The sequence below is a fragment of the Salvelinus fontinalis genome, chromosome 7 (genome assembly GCF_029448725.1).
Source record: "Salvelinus fontinalis isolate EN_2023a chromosome 7, ASM2944872v1, whole genome shotgun sequence".
In the NCBI taxonomy this organism is placed as follows: Eukaryota; Metazoa; Chordata; class Actinopteri; order Salmoniformes; family Salmonidae; genus Salvelinus; species Salvelinus fontinalis.
Window position 1 is genome coordinate 63,997,642 of NC_074671.1, and position 20,918 is coordinate 64,018,559.

At 41.6% G+C, this 20,918-nt stretch overlaps 1 protein-coding gene across 1 annotated transcript in view; it reads left to right on the forward strand.

The window, feature by feature from the left end:
• LOC129860216 (zinc finger protein 345-like) overlaps nucleotides 1-20,918 on the forward strand; it is a 52,572-nt gene that overhangs the window by 21,622 nt on the left and 10,032 nt on the right. Inside the window, exons 3-4 of the mRNA XM_055930607.1 lie at nucleotides 15,179-16,193; nucleotides 19,002-19,013. Of these exons, the coding sequence (XP_055786582.1) occupies nucleotides 15,179-16,193; nucleotides 19,002-19,013 (1,027 nt within the window). The remainder of the gene's footprint in view (nucleotides 1-15,178; nucleotides 16,194-19,001; nucleotides 19,014-20,918) is intronic.

Consider the following 20,918-nt stretch of genomic DNA (forward strand, 5'->3'; position numbering starts at 1 on the left):
TAACCAGGTAGGCAAGTTGAGAACAAGTTCTCATTTACAATTGCGACCTGGCCAAGATAAAGCAAAGCAGTTCGACACATACAACAACACAGAGTTACACATGGAGTAAAACAAACATACAGTCAATAATACAGTAGAAAAAATAAGTATATACAATGTGAGCAAATGAGGTGAGATAAGGGAGGTAAAGGCAAAAAAAAAGGCCATGGTGGCGAAGTAAATACAATATAGCAAGTAAAACACTGGAATGGTAGATTTGCAGTGGAAGAATGTGCAAAGTAAAGATAGAAATAATGGGGTGCAAAGGAGCAAAAATAAATACAGTAGGGGGAGAGGTAGTTGTTTGGGCTAAATTATAGATGGGCTATGTACAGGTGCAGTAATCTGTGAGCTGCTCTGACAGCTGGTGCTTAAAGCTAGTGAGGGAGATAAATGTTTCCAGTTTCAGAGATTTTTGTAGTTCCAGTCATTGGCAGCAGAGAACTGGAAGGAGAGGCGGCCAAAGGAAGAATTGGTTTTTGGGGTGACCAGAGAGATATACCTGCTGGAGCGCGTGCTACAGGTGGGTGCTGCTATGGTGACCAGCGAGCTGAGATACGGGGGGACTTTACCTAGCAGAGACTTGTGATTCATAGTAAAGGCTGGGTTCGTGCAGATAACCAACAATTTACGACGTTTGGAAGGAGACTAATGTGAGGTAAAGAATAATTCATTAATTAGAAGACTAATTGATCAGATATTAAAATACCTGAAGAGTTATATTAGGAAAATTATAACTTTGTAATCTGAATATTTTCCTTGGTGCCCCGACTTCCTAGTTAATTACATTTACATGATTAGTTTAGTCACATTTTAATAATTACAGAGAATTTATTTGATAAAATAAAAGTCTTCACTTTAATGATGCCAAAGACACAACAAGATCAAGACTGTGAATGCATGTACCACTCCGAATAAATAAATACAGTGCGTTTTGAAGATTTGTGTCTGGTCATTAAACTACAAAACTGGCTGGATGTCTAAACAAAATCAATTCTGAATGTCAATAGATTTAGATTCATTCTCATCAATGGCAACATTCTAGAACTGAGTTATCACTCATCGAAGTCCGGTATCCGGGGTAATCTGGTTAATGATTATATAGTTAAGTGGCTCTTTCCTTGTAGAATGTTGACAGCTGTATAGAACATATTGTATTGCAAAGATGCTCAAACTTCACTTAAGAGCTACACTCACCAGACACAGGATAATCTTTATCCCTCATGCTGGGCCTGACCAAACCGGTGAATTGTTGCTTACTATAGCTGCACTTCTCCACATGGCCAACTTCTAGTGGACTTCTCCTCTTCCAATGCTCTTATGCTTATCCTTGAAAAATACCATGAGGTCTGAAATAGACACCAACGTTGACATATTGTACAAGCAATTACCTAGGCTAACAATGATGTTTGATCTACTGCTCTGCTAACTAGCTAGCTAACGTGTAGCCAGTGAGTAGCTAAAACAGAGAAAGGGGATATACATTAATGGATTGGATCCAGGAGGTCTTGCTGATCGCGGTGGTGAACGGTAGCTGACAGTGTCGGCTAGAGACTACCTGTAGGAGCTTCCTGCAGGAATTTGTAGTCTTGCTGAGGATGAGTTTTAGTAAGGTCGAATTCCTTGCGTTTATAGTCATTGTGATCAATTGCATTGCACTGATGGGAGTGGAAATCACATAAAATAGATGTGGTAGTTGCAGATACATATTTGGGTGTGAGAGATTTTAGTGCAGAAGAAGTTGAGGGAAGTGGTTCCATCCTCCAAGGCAGATGGCCTGGTGTAGGATGGTTTAGGGCCAAAGTAGTGGGATGGTGTGGTGAGTTTTTGGGGATAGTATATAGGTACAGGATTAAATGGTGGAATTTAAGATTTTCCCATTCTCCTTTTCCCAGTTTTTTTTGTGACCTAAATGTGAAATCGGTACTCCAACCTGCGATAGGCAGCAATACGCAAGAGTGTCTAGTCTGCCCAAAATGTACACAGAGAAGGTGTCTCCAAATATGTTTATGTAAACCAAGATAGACCACATCTTGTTGTTTCCAATGGGAACAAATGAGTCATAGTAGGCAGAGCCAAGCACGCGCTAGTGATATCCTATTGGCGTGTTCTAGCAAACCTCTGAATATTTCCTTTAGGCAACGCCTACTCGGTGAAGCGCTTGTGTGCAATAACTCAATTTGGCTTTGGATTCCTAAGCAAACTTTGTCCACTCTGTTCATAACAGATTTTAGTTTGACGAACAGAAAACTGTATTGAGATAAAATGTTTAATCAATGAGAAAATTTGGCGAATATCGGCCAAAATCCATCTCGTTCCATCTTCTCCCACTCTCTGCCAGTGGGCTTTCCTCTCACTACCATATTTATACATCCAATGAAATATCTGTCGCATTGTTCTGTCTGTGATTTCGCATTTGCTCTGTTGCCGTGGTGGAACAGGAAGTTCCGGGAAGGCGCCAGAACAGTGTGGCGAAGACGATATATTTTGTGTCCGTTTCACATGTAATACTACAGGTATGTAATAGCACGTTTATACTTTGTAATATCGAAAGAATATGTCATAACGTCCTGGGTAACACATCCTTTATGGTATTATCACGTTTGGTAAAGGTTTTACGTGTTACTTTTGTGTCAAGCCGAGTGTGCATAACTATTTTATAAGTCAAATAGCTAGAGACTTTGGGTTTGGCAGAGTGAATGAAAATCATTTAGTAAAGCTAATTTCATTTAAAAAATCTAATTATTAGCGATTTTTGAGTTCGTTAATGGTTTTGTGTAAAATTCACGGGATGGTAAAATGGCGGCTCCCCTTCTGTCTACGTCAACTGAATTCAGTGCAGGCAGCGCGTTTTTTTTATAGTTTTTTTTTTACATGTGTAACAATATTCAGACATTCAGTTGTTTCTATCTTTATCTATGATTGTTACTATGGTGTGAAAATGGGAAATACAATAGATTTTTGTGATGTGAAATAATACAGTGAAGACATGATTATTCAGGAACATAGTAAATAGTGCTGCATAAACTGCATGCATTATCAGAAGGATAGCTAAATATTTACCAAAGATTCTTAAGCAAACAACCCAAGCATTAATTGTGAGTCAGGTGAACTACTGTTATGTGAAAATTATTTAAAAAAATGTTTGACTTAGGTCAGGTCTGAGACCGGTAACATCAACAGTGAGAACAAACCCAGCCTCCCTCTCTCCTTCCACACTGAGTCCAAACCTTCAGTCACTGGGTCCTGATTGTGACAGTGGAGCCCAGTTTGCACTGCAGGGTCCAGAGATGGCATCAGTGAAGCTGGAAGACTGCAGTCAAACACCGGAGCTGAATGTCAACATTAAAGATGAAGAGGAGAAGATTGGGAAGTCTGTTTATCATGGTAAGAGCAGATTCTATCTTCAGGTTGATTCTATAATTCTGACTCACACACCCCTGAAGAACTCCAGACTGTTGTTGGTTTCAACTTCATACTGTGCGTTGAAAGTTGCTGTAGAACTGTTTCAATGAGAAGGTAGATGTTATTTCATGCTAATGAGATCTGCATGGTTTGACACCAGTATTGTCAGCATGTGTTTTATTCAATGGGCTATCTGGAGTGATCAGAGTGTAGACTAAAGAAGTGAAGTAGATAAACTGCCAGTGTTCTGAAGTTCTATGAAATGACTCTGTGTAGTTGCTACGGTTGCTGTCAATTCCATTTGAATTCCAGTCAATTCAGGAAATAGACTCATTCAAATTTCAATTCTCTACAATGCTTTTCGATCAGGAGAAGTTGGGGTAACACTTTACTGTAGGTATCCTTAGTCATGTGTTAATAAAGCCTTTTATAACACCTATATATAACAGTAATAAGTAACGGCATAAAATCTTATGAAACTAGTTTATAATGGGTGTTTATAGATGACTGTTTATCCTGTTGTCATATGCACTCATGTCTACTGTTAATAACAACTGCTATTACACAGTCTGCATGACAACTTATGTCCTATTCTATTACATGCTACATAAGTGTCTGCATACCAGATGTTATAACGGGGTGTTATATCATTTACCAATCTCTTTGTCACATTATAAAATGGGTTGTTTGGATCCTGGATGCTGATTGGTTGATAGCAAGGAGTTATCACCAATATTCATGCATAAGGCCTGTTAGCACTTCCATTAGTTTTACCACATCCACTCTCCCACAGCCCAGCCAGTCAATTTATAAACCTCCCTTGGAAAAAAGCGTCTCTTGACAATATTTCTCCATGCTACTAGCCTATCTGACCTGTGCACCATGTTGCATCTCCACTGTGCCATGCATATGAATGTGACGAGACTGACAGCTTCTCTGATCCAAGCCAATTCATTTATCAGGATCATTCTAATGATATATCCAAAGAATTGGCAATAGAAACAAAGGTAGTAGCTGAAACAAATGAAAATTCACATAGTTTGCTGTCATTTCAGTTGCTTGATGTGATTGTGTGTTAGCTTTAGTTTACTAGCTAGCAGGCAAAGGAGAATATTAGCCTAGCTATCCCATAACTACACTACATGACCAAAAGTATGTGGACACCTGTTCATCGAACCTCTCATTCCAAAATCATAGGCAGTAATATGGAGTTGGTCCCCCCCTTTGCTGCTATCACAGCCTCCACTGTATTGGGAAGGTGTGGTAGCAATTCTATAGGAAGAGCGAGACTGTAGATTCTTCTAACAGCTTTATTATAAGATTTGCAAAAATGAAGCAATCAACCATCACCAAGAATGGTTAAGAGTTGAAAGCTTAACAAACATAGTGGGGTCTCTGCTTTTTATGGATAAGTACATCCTTTCTGTATCCGTGGCAGTGAGCAGAGAGTGTGTATAAGGTCATTAGTTGTCTGTGCAGATTGAAGATAGCACGAGGTTGATAGCCCGAGGTCTCAACCGTCTAACTGCATTCCCAACAGCAAACACTATAATGTGCTCCTTTCTGCAAGTTTCCATACATGTGACTTCCTGTAGATAGTAAACCCACGGGATGTCACATGCTGCGGTTTCACCCAAACGGACCTTAGTTATGGCTTATGGCTGAGTCCCACAAAGACAAGTTTGTATCAGGTTAGAAATAACACTAGCATATAACAAGAGACTATTCTTTAAGCAGTAAAACACGGGATAGCATGACTAATTATGTAATTTTTCCACAACAGAGGCTTTCCACTAGATGTTGGAACATTGCTGAGGGGACTTGCTTCCATTCAGCCATGAGCATTAGGGAGGTTGGGCACTGATGTTGGGCGATTAGGCCTTGCTCCCAGTCTGTGTTCCAATCCGTCCCTAAGGTGTTCGATGGGGTTGAGGTCAGGGCTCTGCAGGCCAGTCAAGTTCTTCCACATCAATCTCGACAAACCATTTCTTTATGGACCCCTGCACGGGGGCATTGTGATACTGAAACAGGAAAGGGCCTTCCCCAAACTGTTGCCAAAAAGTTGGAGGCACAGAATCGTCTAGAATGTCATTGTATGCTGTAGTGTTAAGATTTCCCTTGACTGGAGCTACGAGGCTTAGGCTGAACCATGAAAAACAGCCCCATACCATTATTCCTCCTCCACCAAACTTTACAGTTGGCACTACGCATTGGGGCAGGTAGCGTTCTCCTGGCATCCGACACACCCATATTTGTCCATCAAACTGCCAGATAGTGAAGCGTGATTTATCACTCCAGAGAATTTCACATCGGTTACACCAGCCTAATCTTGGGAGTTGATAGGCTTGAAGTCATAAACAGCATTGCGAAGAGCTGCTGGCAAAATGCATAAAAGTGCTGTTTGAATGAATGCTTACGAGCCTGCTGGTGCCTACCATCGCTCAGTCAGACTGCTCTATCAAATCATAGACTTAGTTATAACATAATAACACACAGAAATACGAGCCGTAGGTCATTAATATGGTCGATTACGGAAACTATCATCTCGAAAACAAAACGTTTATTCTTTCAGTGAAATACGGAACTGTTCCGTATTTTATCTAACGCGTGGATTCCGATTGGTCAGACCAGCATTGAATCCTGTTTGAGTGCACATAGAACAGATTTACCGCTTCTTAGACTTGCTTTCAATGAGAAGATCTATAAGATTTTGGTTGAGATTTTGTATGGAAGATACTTTTAATTCACAGCAGACAGTATCTGCTGTGTCAACAGTTTTCATTGCGTAGAGACCAGTGTCTGGCCCTACTGGAGCCATCTCTTCCTGGTACCGTATAGAACAGAAACATTAACCATTTTACCACCAAAAAGACATCGTAAATCTCCTGTCAGTGTTATCTCCCAGAGGTCCACTTTGAGAGAGGAGAGAGAGAGACAGAGACACAGAGAGAGAGACACAGACAGAGAGACAGACAATAAGCCCAGTAGTATGTCTTTCAAAGTAATGCTGCTGACAGTCACCAGTGAAAGGTAGCTTTGGATCCAGTATACAGTTCCTGTGTAACCTACAATGGATCCAGTATACAGTTCCTGTGTAACCTACAATGGATCCAGTATACAGTTCCTTTGTAACCTACAATGGATCCAGTATACAGTTCCTTTGTAACCTACAATGGATCCAGTATACAGTTCCTCTGTAACCTACAATGGATCCAGTATACAGTTCCTCTGTAACCTACAATGGATCCAGTATACAGTTCCTCTGTAACCTACAATGGATCCAGTATACAGTTCCTCTGTAACCTACAATGGATCCAGTATACAGTTCCTCTGTAACCTACAATGGATCCAGTATACAGTTCCTGTGTAACCTACAATGGATCCAGTATACAGTTCCTTTGTAACCTACAATGGATCCAGTATACAGTTCCTTTGTAACCTACAATGGATCCAGTATACAGTTCCTCTGTAACCTACAATGGATCCAGTATACAGTTCCTCTGTAACCTACAATGGATCCAGTATACAGTTCCTCTGTAACCTACAATGGATCCAGTATACAGTTCCTGTGTAACCTACAATGGATCCAGTATACAGTTCCTTTGTAACCTACAATGGATCCAGTATACAGTTCCTTTGTAACCTACAATGGATCCAGTATACAGTTCCTCTGTAACCTACAATGGATCCAGTATACAGTTCCTGTGTAACCTACAATGGATCCAGTATACAGTTCCTCTGTAACCTACAATGGATCCAGTATACAGTTCCTCTGTAACCTACAATGGATCCAGTATACAGTTCCTGTGTAACCTACAATGGATCCAGTATACAGTTCCTTTGTAACCTACAATGGATCCAGTATACAGTTCCTTTGTAACCTACAATGGATCCAGTATACAGTTCCTCTGTAACCTACAATGGATCCAGTATACAGTTCCTCTGTAACCTACAATGGATCCAGTATACAGTTCCTCTGTAACCTACAATGGATCCAGTATACAGTTCCTCTGTAACCTACAATGGATCCAGTATACAGTTCCTCTGTAACCTACAATGGATCCAGTATACAGTTCCTGTGTAACCTACAATGGATCCAGTATACAGTTCCTCTGTAACCTACAATGGATCCAGTATACAGTTCCTCTGTAACCTACAATGGATCCAGTATACAGTTCCTCTGTAACCTACAATGGATCCAGTATACAGTTCCTCTGTAACCTACAATGGATCCAGTATACAGTTCCTCTGTAACCTACAATGGATCCAGTATACAGTTCCTGTGTAACCTACAATGGATCCAGTATACAGTTCCTGTGTAACCTACAAGGGATCCAGTATACAGTTCCTCTGTAACCTACAAGGGATCCAGTATACAGTGAGTTGTAGAGGAAGACAAGGTGATCCAACCAGATACATGACGACAGACCTGTTAAATAAATGACTAACCTAGAAAGATCCAGGTACAGTCACTGATACCCAGGGGGCCGAGCGGTACCTCCATGGCACACTTTGTCCCTTTCGGAGAGGTTCCTGTCATCCTAATGCTTCATCCAATACTAACACAATTTCCTGTGTTCTCACCCGAGCTCTAAGCCAATCACATTCACTTTCCTCTAAGCCAATCACATTCACTTCCCTCACCACACGTGCATTGACCGGGACCATTACAGTAGAACAGTAATCTAATTTGCCGAAGGCTCAGAAATGGTCCTCTGCTATAAACTATTTTCTAAACTCATAACGTTGGTAACATAACCTGTGTATTGTTTATTTGATGTCCCATCAATAGGAAGGCAAGGTAATGACATAACCATATTATTACCTACTGTTCACTGCAGGTAGATTGTATGTTGTAATATTCAATGAAATAAAACATTAAGAATGTATTGGTGAATTATATTAATCATGCATTTGTCGTGTTGTTGCTACCATTAATGCGATGACGGCTATTCATCGAATAATTACATACCACGGTCAATTATTACGAGGTAATTAACCATATAACAATTGATTAAGTAGTAACCTGGAGCACCACGGGAAAAGTTTGTTTAACGAGTTACCGTTTCCCGAATTAACTCAAATGTAGATCAGAATATCTCGAAGTATCTTAACCGTCATCATATTAATCAATGATTAATTATTACCTCATCAGTCTCATAATGAATGTTTCAAAATTCTTGGATATCTGCACGAACCCTAGTCTTCATGATGAATCAGCTTACGCAATTGGCTTAATTATTTATTTACTAACTAATGAAATAATCACACAGAAATACATAAACACACACACAGGATGATTATAGAATACTAACATAATGCAATGAAAGGTCCCTAGTGGACTAACCCGATATGACGGCTTGGTAGACAATGGAAAGAGGTGGGGACAGATAAAGAGCGGGAAAGACAGAATGGACCCACTACATACAGTTGATAACTATGCTCATGGAAATGCTAATACTTTGCACATGAACGGCCGCTCATTCGAAAAGAATTGCTATGTACGTATTTACGCTTGTATGTCTTTGTTCTCTCTCTGTTGAAATCGCCGGTCCGTCTGTGGAGAGCAGTTCAACAGAAGTCTCTGGTTTGTAACCCGGAGGTCACAATGTCTTTTGTAGTTGTATTAGGCTTTTGTTCTGGAGTGTTGGTTAGAATGGATACTACAAGAGTACCACAATGATGAGAGGAATATGTTCTTCTCGTCTTCGGTCGAGTTTCCTGGACTATTTTACATATACAGCTGCAGACTGTGAATGTGTCGTCTAGTCTTCTTCTTTGTTGAACGTTTCAGAGTTTCTAACCATTTCGTACCGTTCAGCTCACGCTGTCGGTCACGCTGGTCTCAAATGGTTGATTATTCAGGGTTCAGCTCCCGACCATTTTAAATGCCAGTAGCAACCCGGCAATGTACTGGTCTAATAGTTTTAACCATTACCTGACGTCCGGCTTACGTCTGCGTGCTTGGTCTAATGTAGATTTAGTTAACGAGTGGTTTTATGCACTCACAAAAGGGGGTGTTCCATGACGCCGAAATAATGTCTGCTCTCATGGGTGTGTTCACTGACTGGGTAGAACTTTCATATGAAAAACAATTCTCATTAAGAAGGCTAACATCACATTTCATCTGCTCACAAATAGTTTCATATTTAATCATATAAGTTCCCCAACATTTAGATGTGAATCTGATAACTGGGAAATGTACACTTTCAGAGATACAGTTATGTTGTTCTACTGTCCTTAGTGACATCACAAAGGAGTAATGAATTCAACAGGATTGTTCTTTAAGTACCCACGGACCATTCCAAATGATTGGATTACAGAAACATTGTTTCATTATCCAGTCTGTTGATGTTGGGAGTTTGAGGGAGGACTCCCTTTGTTCCACAGAGGTTCTCTCCCTCATTATTGCATGACAAGGAAGAGAGAGTTTCTGTAAGGTATTTACGACCGTCATCAAACTGGCCAACTTCACCCCATTCCCCCCTTCCTCTCTGGTGGGAGGGGGGCTCTCTGATTGTCACCCAGAAGGGAAAATCATGACACATTGAACTGCATCCATCTATTCTGCCAACAATATCTTACTGTACGTCATGGAATGTTGAGTCAAATGGACCTATTTTTAAAACCTCTTATGAAGTGGGTTTTGTAGCATAAACTGGGATTTATATATTTTTGACTGATATAGTGATTGTCTGTTTGTTTCATATCTGCAAAGTAGTGAAAACGCTGTCAGTTCCAATTTAAGTGCATTGTGTAATTTAAAGTGTGCACTTGTCTAATGTGAATGAATGTTTTGTTATCAATGTTTAGCTACCTGATCTATTGTAATGAGATACTTGAACAAGAAAAAATATAAGATATATATATTTTTTAAATAATGTGCCAGAACTGTCAAGACAATCAAGTTTTCAAATCAAGTTTATTTTATATAGCCCTTCGTACATCAGCTAATATCTCGAAGTGCTGTACAGAAACCCAGCCTAAAACCCCAAACAGCAAGCAATGCAGGTGTAGAAGCACGGTGGCTAGGAAAAACTCCCTAGAAAGGCCAAAACCTAGGAAGAAACCTAGAGAGGAACCAGGCTATGAGGGGTGGCCAGTCCTCTTCTGGCTGTGCCGGGTGGAGATTATAACAGAACATGGCCAAGATGTTCAAATGTTCATAAATGACCAGCATGGTCAAATAATAATAATCACAGTAGTTATCGAGGGTGTAGCAAGTCAGCACCTCAGGAGTAAATGTCAGTTGGCTTTTCATAGCCGATCATTAAGAGTATCTCTACCGCTCCTGCGAGAGTTGATAAAATAACTTTTGTGTCCGTTTCTCTTTATAACTACAGGCCGACTCAGGTCAAGTCTGAGGCCGGTAACATCAACAGTGAGGACAACCCCAGCCTGCCTCTCTCCTTCCACACTGAGTCCAAACCTACAGTCACTGGGTCCTGATTGTGACAGTGGAGCCCAGTTTGCACTGCAGGGTCCAGAGATGGCATCAGTGAAGCTGGAAGACTGCAGTCAAACACTGGAGCTGAATGTCAGCATTAAAGATGAAGAAGAGGAGGAGAAGATTGGGACATCTGTTTCTCATGGTAAGAGCAGGTTCTATCTAACTAAGTTTGTTGTTCGTTACAACTTCCCACTGTGTATGAAAAGTTGCTGTAGAACTGTTTCATGATGAACTGTTTCAATGAGAAGGTAGATGTTATTTCATGCTACTGAGACTTGCATGGTTTGACACCAGTATTGCCAGCTATTGTTTTATTAACTGGGCTATCTGGAGTGATCAGAGAGGAGACTAAAGAAGTGAAGTAGACAAACTGCCAGTGTTTTAAAGTTCTATGAAATGAGTCTGTGAAGTTACTAACCCTTGTGATAGTGAGTGCAGGATGATATGAAATGAGTCTGTAGTTACTAATCCTTGTGATAGTGAGTGGAGGATTATATGAAATTAGTCTGTGTCGTTACTAACCCTTGTGATAGTGAGTGGAGGATGATATGAAATGAGTCTGTAGTTACTAACCCTTGTGATAGTGAGTGGAGGATTATATGAAATGAGTCTGTAGTTACTAATCCTTGTGATAGTGAGTGGAGGATTATATGAAATGAGTCTGTAGTTACTAACCCTTGTGATAGTGAGTGGAGGATGATATGAAATGAGTCTGTAGTTACTAATCCTTGTGATAGTGAGTGGAGGATTATATGAAATGAGTCTGTGTAGTTACTAATCCTTGTGATAGTGAGTGGAGGATGATATGGATCTGAATTTTAGAGTAGTTGTATTCCCCCTTTGTATTGTACAGTATACTTACTTACAGTGCCTTCAGAAAGTATTCATACCCCTTGACTTATTCCACATTTTGTTATGTTACATCCCAAATTCAAAATGGATTAAATTGATATTTTTTCTGATGACATGTTTTTTGAAATGTAAAAAATGTAAATGCAGAAATATCTCATTTACGTAAGTATTCACACCCCTGAGTCAATACTTTGTAGAAGCACCTTTGGCAGTGATTACAGCTGTGAGTCTTTCTGGGTAAATCTCTCCGAGCTTTACACACCTGGATTGTACAATATTTGCACATTTATTATTTTTCTAATTCTTAAAGCTCTCTTAAGTTGGTTGATCATTGCTAGACAGACATTTTCAAGTCTTGCCATAGATTTTCAAGCCGATTTAAGTCAAAACTGTAACTAGGCCACTCAGGAACATTCAATGTTGTCTTGGTAAGCAACTCCAGTGTATATTTGGCCTTATGTTTTAGGTTATTGGTTATCGTCCTGCTGAAATGGGAATTTGTCTTCCAGTGTCTGTTGGAAAGCAGACTGAACCAGGTTTTCCTCTAGGAGTTTGCCAGTGCTTAGCTCTATTCCGTTTAATTTTATATCCCTAAATTAACATCCAAGTCCTTGCCGATGACAAGCATACCCATAACATGATGCAGCTATCACCATGCGAAGAGTGAGAGTGGTACTCCGTGATGTGTTGTGTTAGATTGGCCTCTTCTCCGGGAACTGAGTTGGGAAGGACGCCTGTATCTTTGGAGTGACTGGGTGTATTGATGTATTGATTGTGACTGGGTGTTTGAAATATACTGCTTGACTGAGGAACCTTACCGATAATTGCATGTGTGGGTTACAGAGATGAGGTAGTGTGGTGGAATATTCTATTCAAGTGAGAGACTTGGTCATTTCTTCAAACAATCATCTTATTTAATATTGATTAATTATTGCAATAATGAAACCAGTCAGCCCAACGGTCTTGACTGTTGAGCTGAGCAGCCTAACTGATAGTGATAATATATATAGGACTTAAAAATGCTAAATCAGGCTGGTTCCAACTCCCATAAGCCACCTTGGTTATTTACACAGGATGGTGTTTACCCTCAAACCGGCTTAGTTTCCCAGATGCCAGGAAGATGAGACAATGAGGCATTGTTCTAAACTCTTCCAGGCTATCTCTATCTCGGGTCACACACACCACATATTGTCTATGGAATGATAGCTTTAGGTAATTATCACCAAGTCATTGTCAGCCCAAGCTATCTAGCAAAAACCCATTTCCTTGACCCTACGCCCAGACTAACTGCAGGAAGCAAGACTGGAAACCATCTCTTTAACAGTTGCCAGCCCAAGCTTCAAAAAGACTCCTCTCAGTTAACTCAGAAAGGGAGAGAGAGAGTCCTAAGAACCTTACTCAGACCATCCCATTCTCACCACATCACTCTCTGACATCATCACTCTGCGCCAATAGGATTTATTTAATAAAACTACCATTTGGTGCTTAAATGTAACATAATCTTGTAATCCTGCTACCACAGTAGTCATTCAAAATTCATTTTAAACACTATTATTGCACACAGAGTGAGTCCATGCTGCTTATGTGACTTGTTATGCAACATTTTAGGCTTACCGTAACAAAGGGGTTGAATACTTATTGACTCGACATTTCTGCTTTTCATTTTAAATTCATTTGTAAACATTTAGAAAAACTTAATTCCACTGACGTTATAGGGTACTCCACTGGCGTTATGGGGTATTCCACTGACGTTATGGGGTATTCCACTGGCGTTATGGGGTACTCCACTGACGTTATGGGGTACTCCACTGGCGTTATGGGGTACTCCACTGGCGTTATGGGGTACTCCACTGGCGTTATGGGGTACTCCACTGGCGTTATGGGGTACTCCACTGGCGTTATGGGGTGTTCCGCTGACGTTATGGGGTGCTCCACTGGCGTTATGGGGTACTCCACTGGCGTTATGGGGTACTCCACTGGCGTTATGGGGTACTCCACTGGCGTTATGGGGTACTCCACTGGCGTTATGGGGGTACTCCACTGGCGTTATGGGGTACTCCACTGGCGTTATGGGGTACTCCACTGGCGTTATGGGGTACTCCACTGGCGTTATGGGGTACTCCACTGGCGTTATGGGGTACTCCACTGGCGTTATGGGGTACTCCACTGGCGTTATGGGGTACTCCACTGGCGTTATGGGGTACTCCACTGACGTTATGGGGTACTCCACTGGCGTTATGGGGTATTCCACTGGCGTTATGGGGTACTCCACTGGCGTTATGGGGTATTCCACTGGCGTTATGGGGTACTCCACTGGCGTTATGGGGTATTCCACTGGCGTTATGGGGTACTCCACTGGCGTTATGGGGTATTCCACTGGCGTTATGGGGTACTCCACTGGCGTTATGGGGTATTCCACTGGCGTTATGGGGTACTCCACTGGCGTTATGGGGTACTCCACTGGCGTTATGGGGTACTCCACTGGCGTTATGGGGTACTCCACTGGCGTTATGGGGTATTCCACTGGCGTTATGGGGTACTCCACTGGCGTTATGGGGTACTCCACTGGCGTTATGGGGTATTCCACTTGCGTTATGGGGTACTCCACTGGCGTTATGGGGTATTCCACTTGCGTTATGGGGTATTCCACTGACGTTGTGGGGTATTCCACTTGCGTTATGGGGTATTCCACTGACGTTGTGGGGTATTCCACTTGCGTTATGGGGTACTCCACTGGCGTTATGGGGTACTCCACTGGCGTTATGGGGTACTCCACTGACGTTGTGGGGTACTCCACTGGCGTTATGGGGTACTCCACTGGCGTTATGGGGTACTCCACTGGCGTTATGGGGTACTCCACTGGCGTTATGGGGTATTCCACTGGCGTTATGGGGTACTCCACTGACGTTATGGGGGTACTCCACTGGCGTTATGGGGTATTCCACTGGCGTTATGGGGTACTCCACTGACGTTATGGGGTACTCCACTGGCGTTATGGGGGTACTCCACTGGTGTTGTGGGGTACTCCACTGGCGTTATGGGGTATTCCACTGGCGTTATGGGGTATTCCACTGGCGTTATGGGGTATTCCACTGGCGTTATGGGGTAAGGACTAAACACTTTTCGGGCCTACCACTTTCTGTCCTGATCGGTCCACCAACTGGTGGTTTAGAATCTATTCATATTCAGATGGTAAATAGTCGTAGTAGAATTCATGTTGGTACAACAATATCTAGTCATGTATCCATGCCCTTGTATGTGTGTGGTATTGTGTGTAGACCAATGACTCAATTTAATCCATTTTAAAATCAGGCTGAAACACAAAAAAATGTATAAAAAGTCAAGGGGTGTGAATATTTTCTGAAGGCACTGTATATGAAGTCGTATGTACGTCACACCAACTGACTGGTTCTTCTGATGTTGTTCACACAGGAGACCATGTTGAGATATTCTCTACATCCGGAGAAAAACAGCAGGAAGATCACAGAGCTAAGAGGTCTCACCACTGCCCACATTGTGAGGAGATTTTCCCATTTCTATCAAAGCTAAAAATACACCTAAAAATACACACAGGAGAGAATCCGTATTCCTGCACTGACTGTGGAAAGAGATTCACAACATCACAATCTCTGACAGTTCATCAGAGAGTGCACACTGGAGAGAAGCCTTACTCCTGCTCTGCGTGTGGGAAGAGGTTCTCTCAACAGATCCACTTACAAACACACCAACATGTACATACAGGGGTGAAGCCTTACTCCTGCTCTGAGTGTGGGAAGAGGTTCTCTCAACAGTTCCACTTACAAACACACCAACATGTACATACAGGAGTGAAGCCTTACTCCTGCTCTGACTGTGGGAAGACTTTCTCCCGATTGGATACCTTAAAAACACATGAACGTATACATACAGGAAATAATCCGTATACCTGTACTGACTGTGGGAAGACTTTCTCCCGATTGGATACCTTTAAAATACATGAACGTATACATACAGGAGAGAATCCATATTCCTGTACTGACTGCGGGAAGAGCTTCACAACGTCAGGGACTCTGACAATTCATCAGAGAGTACACACTGGAGAGAAGCCTTACTCCTGCTCTGGCTGTGAGAAGAGGTTCTCTCAACATATCCACTTACAAAAACACAAACGTCTACATACAGGAGAGAAGCCTTACTGCTGCTCTGACTGTGGGAAGAGTTTCTCTCAACAGAACCACTTCAAATCTCACCAGCGAATACATACAGGAGAGAAGCCTTACTCCTGCTCTGATTGTGGGAAGAGTTTCATCCGATTGGAAATATTAAAATGCCACCAGCGAATACATACAGGAGAGAAGCCTTACTGCTGCTCTGACTGTGGGAAGAGTTTCTCACAACTGGGCAACTTAAAAACACACCAATTTATACATAAAGGAGAGAAGCCTTACTCCTGCTCTGACTGCGGGAAGTGCTTCACAACATCAACTGATGTAAAAGTTCATAAAAGAGCACACACAGGAGAGAAGCCTTACTACTGCTCTGACTGTGGTAAGAGTTTTGCCAGATTGTATACCTTAAAAACACATCAATGTATACATAAAGGAGATAAGTCTCATCAGTTCTCTCAGACCAACTAAGATTAAAGTCATTACATCACTTCTGCTTCCCTCTGCAGTTTTCTGTGGGAATGAGATATAACATGTATCATATAGAGATGATGTGATGATCAGTTTTCTGTGGGAATGAGTTAGTAGATATGACATGTATCAGATATAGATTATGTGATGATCAGTTTTCTGTGGGAAGTAGTTAGTAGACAACATGTATCAGATAGAGATGGTGTGATGATCAGTTTTCTGTGGGAATGAGTTAGTAGACACAACATGTATCAGATAGAGATGGTGTGATGATCAGTTTTCACCTTTATTTTGGGGGGATTATTTGAGCAATTAAAGGACTGTTTGTTTAATTATATACAGGTTATGAAACAACTACATGTGTTTTATTAAATTGTATTTAAAAACTAGAATAGTTATTTTCTTCATTGATGATGAATATGTTTAGGTTACTCTATTGAAGCCAACTTAATTGACATGCCAATAAAAATAAATGAAATTGTACATGAATTTGTACTGGTCAAACTCTTTTCTTTTATAGTTAGTTCTTCATATTAGATCTGACAGTATGAATGGTTCTTATGGTTGTATTCAGTTCTTCATATTAGATATGACAGTATGAATGGTTCTTATGGTTGTATTCAGTTCTTCATATTAGATCTGACAGTATGAATGGTTCTTATGGTTGTATTCAGTTCTTCATATTAGATCTGATAGTATGAATGGTTCTTATGGTTGTATTCAGTTCTTCATATTAGATCTGACAGTATGAATGGTTCTTATGGGCTGAGTGCCTGGAGTGTTTTTGTATGACTACAGTCAGTAGTTCTCTCTGACCCTGTGATGTCACCAGGACAGAACCACATGTCTCTATCACACTCCAGCCCAGAAGGTGGCAGCGATGCACAGTTAATGTTGGTTTGCACACTACAAATAAAGACTATAGAAGAAGACTGCATACTTAGTGACCTCACCACCTCCCCATGCAGGAAAACAATTTATGTGCATTCAGTGACTGCACACAGTTAAACATTTTGTTAGTACTTTTAATTTAACAACAATGTCAGATTTTTGTTTATTGTCTCTAGAGATGGGGAATCAAAGCTTCCTGAATCATTGAGGTGTTCCAGCCAATTGTGTCGAAAATAGATTCATTTTTCAAGTCCTTGATCAACACACTGTACGCCTGTGGCACCTGCTGGTCAAAATAATTTACAGCAGCCTAATTCTAACTGACTATGTCCCACACCCTGTAGCGCAGGGCTGTCCAACCCTCTTCCTGGAGATCTACTGTCCTGTAGGTTTTCACTCCGACCCTCTTCCTGGCGATCTACTGTCCTGTAGGTGTTCAGTCCGACCCTCTTCCTGGAGATCTACTGTCCTGTAGGTTTTCAGTCCGACCCTCTTCCTGGAGATCTACTGTCCTGTAGGTTTTCAGTCCAACCCTCCTTCTGGAGATCTACTGTCCTGTAGGTGTTCAGTCCGACCCTCTTCCTGGAGATCTACTGTCCTGTAGGTGTTCAGTCCGACCCTCTTCCTGGAGATCTACTGTCCTGTAGGTGTTCAGTCCGACCCTCTTCCTGGAGATCTACTGTCCTGTAGGTGTTCAGTCTGACCCTCTTCCTGGAGATCTACTGTCCTGTAGGTGTTCAGTCCAACCCTCTTCCTGGAGATCTACTGTCCTGTAGGTTTTCAGTCCAACCCTCCTTCTGGAGATCTACTGTCCTGTAGGTGTTCAGTCCGACCCTCTTCCTGGAGATCTACTGTCCTGTAGGTGTTCAGTCCGACCCTCTTCCTGGAGATCTACTGTCCTGTAGGTGTTCAGTCCGACCCTCTTCCTGGAGATCTACTGTCCTGTAGGTGTTCAGTCTGACCCTCTTCCTGGAGATCTACTGTCCTGTAGGTGTTCAGTCCAACCCTCTTCCTGGAGATCTACTGTCCTGTAGGTTTTCAGTCCAACCCTCTTCCTGGAGATCTACTGTCCTGTAGGTGTTCAGTCCGACCCTCTTCCTGGAGATCTACTGTCCTGTAGGTGTTCAGTCCAACCCTCTTCCTGGAGATGTACTGTCCTGTAGGTGTTCAGTCCGACCCTCTTCCTGGAGATCTACTGTCCTGTAGGTGTTCAGTCCGACCCTCTTCCTGGAGATCTACTGTCCTTTAGGTGTTCAGTCCAACCCTCTTCCTGGAGATCTACTGTCCTGTAGGTGTTCAGTCCGACCCTCTTCCTGGAGATCTACTGTCCTTTAGGTGTTCAGTCCAACCCTCTTCCTGGAGATCACGGCGCAACTAGAGAACATTACCAACCCCTACGCTCTGTATTTTCCGCTGGCTGCCCCACCACCACAGAAAGTGTCACGACTTCTACCAAAGTCGATGCCTCTCCTTGTTCGGGCGGTGTTCGGCGGTCGACGTCGCCGGTCTTCTAGCCATCGCCGATCCATTTTTCATTTTCCATTTGTTTTGTCTTGTTTTCCCACACGCCTGGTTCTCATTTCCCGCATTATGTGTTGTGTATTTAACCCTCTGTTCCCCCCCATGACTTTGTGTGGTATTGTTTATTGTAAGTGCACATTTGTTTGACTGGTGCGCGTCGGGTTATTGTGCCCATATTTTGTATTTCTTATGCTGTTGGTTTTACCATAAACTTCTTATGGCTGCAGGGGCAGTATTGAGTAGCTTGGATGAAAGGTGCACAGAGGTGCCCATAGTAAACTGCCTGCTCCTCAGTCCCAGTTGCTAATATATGCATATTATTATTCGTATTGGATAGAAAACACTCTGAAGTTTGGATTATTGGTTGAGATGGAGACGTGAATCGAACATATCAATTATTGAGATCCCTCAATCAATGTTCCCTATAATTGTTTTGGGCATTGAGCAAATATCAGGTCTGCTGAGCAAAAACATTAATGTTGTCAAAATTCTATGCAACTTCCTGTACCCGCTTTAAGTTACACTTCTAACAGTGGCCAAGTAGGCTACTGTGGCTATTTAATCATAATGTAGGCCTACCAGAGTGGCATACCATAAAAAACTATGGAGAAGAATGCATCCCATAATATTTTAACATGGAAATAGCTGTTCTATCATTCAGCCTACAGTAGCAGCAAATGTGTGGTGTTCAATGTAGGCCTACATTCCATGAGACTTTAAAAAAAAACATGCAGGTCTTGACATTAACCTGTTTATCCACTTGTCCTTCAGACAAGGAGGTGACTAAACATGTGTTGTTTTATGCAAGAAATCACTTTAGAAAACAAAATGCATTATTATTCCCATATCATTATCATAGAGAATGAGATTAATTATGCTACCCATTGCCTATTGGCTACTTAGCTTATTCAAGACCTTCTCAAAATACAACAGTGCCCCTTTAAGAGATTAAAAAAAGCTTTTTACCTTACTGGCTTTTCAAAGATGACTAGAAATGCAGACATTTTGTGCTCTTGTAGGAAGCAACCACTCCCCCATTGTTGACTAGAAATGATCTATAACTGGGATAATAACTCACTAACTAGCAAAGATTATGAACAAAGGTGCACAGGTGGCTACATGCAGCTCTCGCTTTGATCTCAAAACAAGCACATCTACTTGTGACCACTCGTATTGTAAACACAGTCCAGTTCAAAGTGAATGGCAGATCCATATATGACAATGGGCTATTTGCATTTAGGCCTACAGCAGCTCTGATTGGTTATGGCGCAATGGTCTGTGTAGAGTAATGACCTGAATCTTGTCTGTCAATGCAATAGAATCCTACTCCAATGCGTTCTGTCTACAAGAACATTCCTTGCATAGTTTAGCATACTACAAGTCTTTGCATAGTTTGTTTTGATTGGGTATGTTACATTGAACGTGGCTAATATTGCGTTGATTCGAGCACAATTCCCACAGTAGAGTGAAACGTTGATAGTGTTAACTAAAGGGGGGAAAAACTCTGGAAAGTTGAGTGAAGTTCAATCTTGTGCTTCTCTGCGCTGGCTGACATTTCTTCTGCAGGGCAGTCTGAGGGGAGCTGAGTGCCCGCGCAGGCGCGCAGTTTAGAGGGAACATTGCGCCTCAATAATTCATCTCAAGATAGAACATTGGTAATAGTCAGTGACAGTGACCTGCTAAGCAGGTCTAGGATAAAGGGAATGCACAGTGAAAACTGCATTTATATTGTATTGATTTTGAACTAAGGCAGATGTAATCACCAAAGTCTGAAAAATCACTAATTAAATCAATCAATATTACTGTCTGTTGAGCTGTATCTGAACAGCCAATCACGTGTTTTGCTTTGCCTCAGGTGAGGTGACATCAGCTCACCTACTCATTTTAATATGTCCACCCAGAGACCAGAAGGATAGCTGTAGATACATCAACTCTCCACTAAGAGGTGCTGCCAGCCTATTATCAAATCAAATGTTATTAGTCACATGCGCCGAATACAACAGGAGTAGGTAGACCTTACTAAATGCTTACTTACGAGCCCCTAACCAACAATGCAGTATAAGAAAAAATATGGATAAGATTAAAAAATAAGAGTAACAAGTAATTAAAGAGCAGCAGTAAAATAATAATAGCGAGACTATATA